Source organism: Doryrhamphus excisus, linkage group LG7 (genome assembly GCF_037039965.1).
Source record: "Doryrhamphus excisus strain RoL-2023G ecotype Guam linkage group LG7, RoL_Dexc_Guam_v1.1, whole genome shotgun sequence".
Lineage (NCBI taxonomy): Eukaryota > Metazoa > Chordata > Actinopteri > Syngnathiformes > Syngnathidae > Doryrhamphus > Doryrhamphus excisus.
This window is the reverse complement of record NC_136363.1, coordinates 14,262,159-14,271,585: the sequence shown is the minus strand read 5'-3', so window position 1 is coordinate 14,271,585 and position 9,427 is coordinate 14,262,159. Positions and strand designations below refer to the sequence as shown.

General features: G+C 51.7%; 1 protein-coding gene across 1 annotated transcript; it reads left to right on the top strand.

Annotated features, from left to right (window-relative positions):
- Positions 1 to 8,979, top strand: LOC131102149 (uncharacterized). The gene has a single exon (XM_078792204.1). The coding sequence runs from the start codon at positions 52 to 54 to the stop codon at positions 7,333 to 7,335; it is 7,284 nt and encodes a 2,427-aa protein (XP_078648330.1). The 5' UTR covers positions 1 to 51; the 3' UTR covers positions 7,336 to 8,979.
- Positions 8,980 to 9,427: the final 448 nt, after the last annotated feature.

Genomic DNA, 9,427 nt, shown 5'->3' with positions numbered 1-9,427 from the left:
AGTCCAGCCACTACAGGAAGCCCTGGTACAACTGTCAGCCCAGTCACCACTATGGACGAAACCACAGTAATGATTGTGTCACCAGCTGTACAAAGATCCGCAGAGGCAGCAGTTGCAGCAGCCACAACAGCCACAGCAGCAGCAGCAGCATTGACGGGAGCAGCTGTGGCAGCAACAGCTGCCACTTCAGGTGGATTCTCAGCAGCAAACGCGGCAGGAACTGTTTCATCAGCTGCAGACGCAGCAGCTGCTGCTTCATCTTCTCTTTTACAAGGCACAATAAACGCATCAACAGCAGCACAAGCGGCAGTAGATGCAGCAAATGAGGCTGAAACGGCTGCAGCAACAGCCGCAGAAGTGGCAGCAGCAGCAACAGGAGACTTGGCCAGTCTTGCAAATAATCTATCCATTGCAGCAGCAAATGCATCATCTGCAGCGAGAGCAGCAGCAGATGCTGCAGTCTTAGCAGCAAACCTTACAGAATCTGGAAACATAACAGCTAACGCACCACTTATCATAGAAGCTGCAAGAAATGCCAGCCAAGAGGCTCTAGTGGCTGCACAAGCCCTCAGAGCATTACTCAATTCCTCAGCCCTTCCAGCAGCAACAGCGGCCACTGTAAAAGAAGCGCTAGTGTCAGCTGAAACTGCTGCTGAACTGGCAAATGAAACGGCAGCCCAGGCCTTACAGGCACTGGACACAGCAGAACAAGCATTGGCACCAGGCGCAGGAAGTACGGAAGCGGAATTAGCTGCAGCATTAGCCGTAGAACAAGTACAAAATGCCGTAGATTTGGCAAGAGAATCCACAGAGGCGGTATCACAGGCTGTGGAAGCACTTCCTACAATAGATGCTGAGGTTGCCGAAGCTTCAGCAGCAGCCTCCTTAGCAGCAGCAGCAACGGCCCTCGCAGCCTCAGCAGCAGCAGCTACTGGTGCAGATCTAATGGACCAAGTCAACGCTGCCCTTCTAAGGGCAGATGAAGCAACTACAGCTGCTACATTAATTGCAGAGGGACTAGCAGATCCACAAACAGCTGCAGATCTAGCTCAAAGCACCGCAAGTAATGCAGCAGATGCAGCACAATCTGTTGCTCTCGCAGCACTTGGCGCTTCATCACCAGGAAGCGTTGAGGAAGAGCTAGCGCTGCAATCGTTAGCTGCGGCGACGGCAGCCAGACAAGCGGCGATGGCAAACCTTGGTGAACTTGATGTTGCTGCAAGAGAAGTTGTGGACGTATCAAGGGATTCTTCAGAACTATTTTCAGAGCTCTCCAGTCAGGTGCCATCCAATTTGACCACTGAAATGCTAGCCGCGCTTCAGGATGCAGAAGAAGTTGCCTTATTCACAGAGTCTACAGGACTCATAGCAGAAACGTTGAGCAGTAGCGCAGACCCACAAGCCACTGCACAAACTCTTGCAAGAGCTGCATCGATTGCAACGCAAGCAGCAAATGAAATGGCGAGACCCACTCCTGGTAGCCCAGGGACCACTGTGAGCCCAGGAACCACCACTGGCCCAGGCACCACTGTGAGCACAGGCACAACAGTGATGACAGCCACCACAGGAAGCCCTGGTACATCCGTGAGCCCAGCCACCACAGGAAGCCCTGGTACAAGCGTTAGCCTAGCCACCACAGGAAGCCCTGGTACAAGCGTTAGCCCAGCCACCACAGGAAGCCCTGGTACATCCGTGAGCCCAGCCACCACAGGAAGCCCTGGTACAAGCGTGAGTCCAGCCACCACAGGAAGCCCTGGTACAACCATGAGCCCAGCCACCACAGGAAGCCCTGGTACAACCGTGAGCCCAGCCACCACAGGAAGCCCTGGTACAAGCGTGAGCCCAGCCACCACAGGAAGCCCTGGTACATCCGTGAGCCCAGCCACCACAGGAAGCCCTGGTACAAGCATGAGCCCAGCCACCACAGGAAGCCCTGGTACACCCGTGAGCCCAGCCACCACAGGAAGCCCTGGTACAAGCGTGAGCCCAGCCACCACAGGAAGCCCTGGTACAACCGTGAGCCCAGCCACCACAGAAAGCCCTGGTACATCCGTGAGCCCAGCCACTACAGGAAGCCCTGGTACATCAGTGAGTCCAGCCACTACAGGAAGCCCTGGTACAACTGTCAGCCCAGTCACCACTATGGACGAAACCACAGTAATGATTGTGTCACCAGCTGTACAAAGATCCGCAGAGGCAGCAGTTGCAGCAGCCACAACAGCCACAGCAGCAGCAGCAGCATTGACGGGAGCAGCTGTGGCAGCAACAGCTGCCACTTCAGGTGGATTCTCAGCAGCAAACGCGGCAGGAACTGTTTCATCAGCTGCAGACGCAGCAGCTGCTGCTTCATCTTCTCTTTTACAAGGCACAATAAACGCATCAACAGCAGCACAAGCGGCAGTAGATGCAGCAAATGAGGCTGAAACGGCTGCAGCAACAGCCGCAGAAGTGGCAGCAGCAGCAACAGGAGACTTGGCCAGTCTTGCAAATAATCTATCCATTGCAGCAGCAAATGCATCATCTGCAGCGAGAGCAGCAGCAGATGCTGCAGTCTTAGCAGCAAACCTTACAGAATCTGGAAACATAACAGCTAACGCACCACTTATCATAGAAGCTGCAAGAAATGCCAGCCAAGAGGCTCTAGTGGCTGCACAAGCCCTCAGAGCATTACTCAATTCCTCAGCCCTTCCAGCAGCAACAGCGGCCACTGTAAGAGAAGCGCTAGTGTCAGCTGAAACTGCTGCTGAACTGGCAAATGAAACGGCAGCCCAGGCCTTACAGGCACTGGACACAGCAGAACAAGCATTGGCACCAGGCGCAGGAAGTACGGAAGCGGAATTAGCTGCAGCATTAGCCGTAGAACAAGTACAAAATGCCATAGATTTGGCAAGAGAATCCACAGAGGCGGTATCACAGGCTGTGGAAGCACTTCCTACAATAGATGCTGAGGTTGCCGAAGCTTCAGCAGCAGCCTCCTTAGCAGCAGCAGCAACAGCCCTCGCAACCTCAGCAGCTGCAGCTACTGGTGCAGATCTAACGGACCAAGTCAACGCTGCCCTTCTAAGGGCAGATGAAGCAACTACAGCTGCCACATTAATTGCAGATGGACTAGCAGATCCACAAACAGCTGCAGATCTAGCTCGAAGCACCGCAAGTAATGCAGCAGATGCAGCACAATCTGTTGCTCTCGCAGCACTTGCCGCTTCATCACCAGGAAGCGTTGAGGAAGAGCTAGCGCTGCAATCGTTAGCTGCGGCGACGGCAGCCAGACAAGCGGCGATGGCAAACCCTGGTGAACTTGATGTTGCTGCAAGAGAAGTTGTGGACGTATCAAGGGATTCTTCAGAACTATTTTCAGAGCTCTCCAGTCAGGTGCCATCCAATTTGACCACTGAAATGCTAGCCGTGCTTCAGGATGCAGTAGAAGTTGCCTTATTCACAGAATCTACAGGACTCATAGCAGAAACGTTGAGCAGTAGCGCAGACCCACAAGCCACTGCACAAACTCTTGCAAGAGCTGCATCGATTGCAACGCAAGCAGCAAATGAAATGGCGGGACCGACTCCTGGTAGTCCAGGGACCACTGTGAGCCCAGGAACCACCACTGGCCCAGGCACCACTGTGAGCACAGGCACAACAGTGATGACAGTGACTGCTGCACTACAAAGATCCACAGAGGCAGCAGTTGCAGCAGCCACAACAGCCACGGCAGCAGCGGCAGCAGTAGCGGGAGCAGCTGTGGTGGCAACAGCTGCCACTTCAGGTGGATTCTCGGCAGCAAATGCGGCAGGAACTGTTTCATCAGCTGCAGACGAAGCAGCTGCTGCGTCATCTTCTCTTTTACAAGGCACAATAAACGCATCAACAGCAGCACAAGCTTCAGTAGATGCAGCAAATGAGGCTGAAATGGCTGCAGCAACAGCCGCAGAAGTGGCAGCAGCAGCAACAGGAGACTTGGCCAGTCTTGCAAATAATCTATCCATTGCAGCAGCAAATGCATCATCTGCAGCGAGAGCAGCAGCAGATGCTGCAGTCTTAGCAGCAAACCTTACAGAATCTGGAAACATAACAGCTAACGCACCACTTATCATAGAGGCTGCAAGAAATGCCAGCCAAGAGGCTCTAGTGGCTGCACAAGCCCTCAGAGCATTACTCAATTCCTCAGCCCTTCCAGCAGCAACAGCGGCCACTGTAAGAGAAGCGTTAGTGTCAGCTGAAACTGCTGCTGAACTGGCAAATGAAACGGCAGCCCAGGCCTTACAGGCACTGGACACAGCAGAACAAGCATTGGCACCAGGCGCAGGAAGTACGGAAGCGGAATTAGCTGCAGCATTAGCCGTAGAACAAGTACAAAATGCCGTAGATTTGGCAAGAGAATCCACAGAGGTGGTATCACAGGCTGTGGAAGCACTTCCTACAATAGATGCTGAGGTTGCCGAAGCTTCAGCAGCAGCCTCCTTAGCAGCAGCAGCAACGGCCCTCGCAGCCTCAGCAGCAGCAGCTACTGGTGCAGATCTAACGGACCAAGTCAACGCTGCCCTACTAAGGGCAGATGAAGCAACTACAGCTGCTACATTAATTGCAGATGGACTAGCAGATCCACAAACAGCTGCAGATCTAGCTCGAAGCACCGCAAGTAATGCAGCAGATGCAGCACAATCTGTTGCTCTCGCAGCACTTGGTGCTTCAGCACCAGGAAGCGTTGAGGAAGAGCTAGCGCTGCAATCGTTAGCTGCGGCGACGGCAGCTAGACAAGCGGCGATGGCAAACCCTGGTGAACTTGATGTTGCTGCAAGAGAAGTTGTGGACGTATCAAGGGAGTCTTCAGAACTATTTTCAGAGCTCTCTAGTCAGGTGCCATCCAATTTGACCACTGAAATGCTAGCCGCGCTTCAGGATGCAGAAGAAGTTGCCTTATTCACAGAATCTACAGGACTCATAGCAGAAACGTTGAGCAGTAGCGCAGACCCACAAGCCACTGCACAAACTCTTGCAAGAGCTGCATCGATTGCAACGCAAGCAGCAAATGAAATGGCGGGACCCATTCCTGGTAGCCCAGGGACCACTGTGAGCCTAGTAACCACCATTGGCCCAGGCACCACTGTGAGCACAGGCACAACAGTGATGACAGCGACTGCTGCACTTCAAAGATCCGCAGAGGCAGCAGTTGCAGCAGCCACAACAGCCACGGCAGCAGCGGCCGCAGTAGCGGGAGCAGCTGTGGTGGCAACAGCTGCCACTTCAGGTGGATTCTCGGCAGCAAATGCGGCAGGAACTGTTTCATCAGCTGCAGACGCAGCAGCTGCTGCTTCATCTTCTCTTTTACAAGGCACAATAAACGCATCAACAGCAGCACAAGCGGCAGTAGATGCAGCAAATGAGGCTGAAATGGCTGCAGCAACAGCCGCAGAAGTGGCAGCAGCAGCAACAGGAGACTTGGCCAGTCTTGCAAATAATCTATCCATTGCAGCAGCAAATGCATCATCTGCAGCGAGAGCAGCAGCAGATGCTGCAGTCTTAGCAGCAAACCTTACAGAATCTGGAAACATAACAGCTAACGCACCACTTATCATAGAGGCTGCAAGAAATGCCAGCCAAGAGGCTCTAGTGGCTGCACAAGCCCTCAGAGCATTACTCAATTCCTCAGCCCTTCCAGCAGCAACAGCGGCCACAGTAAGAGAAGCGCTAGTGTCAGCTGAAACTGCTGCTGAACTGGCAAATGAAACGGCAGCCCAGGCCTTACAGGCACTGGACACAGCAGAACAAGCATTGGCACCAGGCGCAGGAAGTACGGAAGCGGAATTAGCTGCAGCATTAGCCGTAGAACAAGTACAAAATGCCGTAGATTTGGCAAGAGAATCCACAGAGGTGGTATCACAGGCTGTGGAAGCACTTCCTACAATAGATGCTGAGGTTGCCGAAGCTTCAGCAGCAGCCTCCTTAGCAGCAGCAGCAACGGCCCTCGCAGCCTCAGCAGCTGCAGCTACTGGTGCAGATCTAACGGACCAAGTCAACGCTGCCCTTCTAAGGGCAGATGAAGCAACTACAGCTGCTACATTAATTGCAGAGGGACTAGCAGATCCACAAACAGCTGCAGATCTAGCTCGAAGCACCGCAAGTAATGCAGCAGATGCAGCACAATCTGTTGCTCTCGCAGCACTTGGCGCTTCATCACCAGGAAGCGTTGAGGAAGAGCTAGCGCTGCAATCGTTAGCTGCGGCGACAGCAGCCAGACAAGCGGCGATGGCAAACCCTGGTGAACTTGATGTTGCTGCAAGAGAAGTTGTGGACGTATCAAGGGAGTCTTCAGAACTATTTTCAGAGCTCTCTAGTCAGGTGCCATCCAACCTGACTGGTGAAATGTTAGCAGCACTTCAGAACGCAGAAGAAGTTGCCTCATTCACAGAATCTACGGGATTAATCGCAGAAACGGTGAGCAGTAGTGTCGACCCGCAAGCCGCTGCACAAGCTGCTGCAAGAGCTTCATCATTAGCAGTGCAAGCAGCAGATGAAATGGTGCAACCCCTTTCTGCACCACAGAGTCCTGGTACACAATCCCCTCTTGATTTGGCCCAAGAAGCAGTGGTGGCTAGCTTAACAGCCTCAGCTGCAGCAGCCACGGCTACTACCTCGGCTGCAGCAGCAGCAACTGCATCATCAGCCATCCCTGCAGCCAGGAGCGCATCGACGGCCGCCAGCGAAGCAGCGAGTGCCGCCACTTCACTGACCGCTGGTCAGGAAACAACAGACTTTGCGGTGCTTGAAGCAAACGAAGCAGCCGGAGCAGCTGAAAATGCGGCCGATGCTGCCATGACAGCAGCACAAACATCTGGATCGACCCTGGAAGAGCAGCTGGCAGGATTAGCCGAGGACTCAGCCAGAACAGCGACAAAGGCGGCAACCGCTGCACAGATGGCAGCCACTGTCCCAGCAACAGAGCAAATGCTATCGGACGCCCTGGCAGTTGCCACAGAAGTAGCCACAGAATCTGCAGATCTGACACAACAGTTGGAAGATTTACTGTCAAGTGCATCACCACAAACTATCGTGGAGCGTGTTGAACTCCAAGGATTGCTGTCTGTGGCGGAGGTAACGCAGGTGTCCACAGAGTTCGCCAGAGAGGCAGCGGCGTTGGGAGTGATGGTGGCCACAACAGGAAACGAGGTGGACATCGAAGCGATGAATGCTTTTGCCGAAGCGTCGGCAAGAGCCGCTGAAGTCGCAGCGAGTACTTCGGGGACGTTTATAACGACCTCGCTGGAAACAAATGGTGCAAACATTGAGATGCTGTCGTTGGCCGCAGCACTCGCCGCCGTGGCTGTGGTGCTCCTATGAAGCGTGTCGTAAATGAAGGACTTGTGAACTGGGTGAAGAACACTATTCTATTTATAGCCTGTATAAGTGTATATGTGATGTTTCATGTCTGCCCCTCATGACTGATACAATTCCAATGTTGGCAAGGATTGTATTTCTCTAGAAGGAAGACAAAAGACAAAAGCCGCTGCGAACAAAGCAGCATTTCCCATTCCATTTGGGAGCATATGACGCAGAAGGACTTTTTCAACTATCCATTGGAACCTGTGGAAAACAACCATCTCACTTTCATGTGGACTGATACAGTACATGCTAACCTGCTAAGAGTTCTTCATACTTGAAGGAAATGCTAGTGTGGAGTTGCCAGTGACAACAGGAGGAGAATGTGAGTGACAGCTTTAGTGACCAGCGCTCCATGAAACCATGCAATGCTGCTCTATGTTGGACAAGTCTATGCTGATGCTTTGGTCACGTTGTTGTCAAAATAAAAATGACTGGACTGATGACTGTCTATATGTGCCCTGTGATTGGCTGGCGACCAGTCCAGGGTGTATCCCCCCTCTCGCCCGAAGACAGCTGGGATAGGCTCCAGCACCCCCGCGACCCTCGTGAGGGTCTGATGACTTCGCTCTGTCCGCACACACCATGCAGCGTTCTTGGTGCTCTGCACGTGTCTATCCCACTGGAAGCACTAATAATTACCGCCTTCTGTAGAGGTTAACACGCCATCTTTTCCATGCTAAAATATACTTATTGATGTCATAGGGAAATGTTAAACGATACTGTTTTACGTAGAAGCTGAAAACATTGTAGGGTACATGATTGTTTTTGGATAATTTTTTAGATAATAAAGAAATAAGACCGCATGGTGTTTAGCATGCAGGTAAGGGTTTAGCATGCAGGCCACACAGTCAGGAGATCCGGAAGACCTGAGTTTGATTTTCTGTGTGGAGTTTGCATGTTCTCCCCGTGCATGTGTGGCTTTTCTCCGGGTACTCCGGTTTCCTCCCACATTCCAAAAACATGCTAGGTTAATTGGCCACTCCAAATTGTCCATCGGTATGAATGTGGGTGGGAATGGTTGTTTGTCTATATGTGCCCCTATATGTGATTGGCTGGCCACCAGTCCAGGGTGGACCCCACGTCTCGCCCGAAGACAGCTGGGACAGGCTCAACAATTCTGGCTATGAAAATGGAAATCCCGTACTCTTGGAACACTGTGAGGGACACGGTCGAATGTCTTTTCCAAGTCCACAAAGCACATGTAGACTGGTTGGGCAAACTCCCAGGTCCCCTCCAGTACCATTGCAAGGGTTTAGCTGGTCCAGTGTTCTGCAACTCCTGTTCATGTTGTGGGTCTTTGGAGCTGTTCTGTGGGTTGACTGCGACTGTATACACCATCCTTGGCCTCACGCTGTAGAACACAAAAGGAGGAGGGCCACCTTTGTCTCTACAGCAGTCCAGCTTCTGAACTTGGGTCCCGCCCTGTCCAGATTTTGCACAACCTCCATTTAGCTTGTTTAATTTTTTTCTTTCATGTTTAATTATTATTTATTCTTCTAGGTATGTGTGTGTTCAGTAGTATTTGCTGTTTTACTTGTCCTTGTCTTGCTTTTGACATTTTTATTTCATATGCTGCTCTCTGTGTCCTTTAAATTTCCCTTTGGGAATAAATAAAGTGTTTGAATTGAATTGAATTGAATTGCTTACCCGAGATTTTTCTTGGCCTGTCACTCCGGGCCTTAACTGGACCTGTGCCTGCGGTCTTCCATTTCTTCACTATGTTCCTCAGAGTGGAACCTGACAGCTGAAATCTCTGAGCTAGCTTTTGTATCCTTCCCCTAGACCAGGGGTGGGCAAATATTTTGACTCGTGGGCCGCATTGAGTTAACAAAATTGTCCAGGGGGCCAGAACATGTATTTAACACACACATTTTCCTTGAATGATTTGTCTAATTGTAGCTGTATGTTCTCATGTGGCTTTTTTCAGGAGCACTTTAAACATCAAACTATGTCACTAAATTTTACATTTAAAAAAAAAATGACTAAATAAGACATGTTGCCAGTTTGTATGTTAAAAGTTGAAATACTGAAAAAGCAACTGGCGGGCCGG

Bases quoted from the DNA above. Each gene is read 5' to 3' on its own strand.
- LOC131102149 (XM_078792204.1), top strand. From the start codon at position 52: ATGGACGAAACCACAGTAATGATTGTGTCACCAGCTGTACAAAGATCC.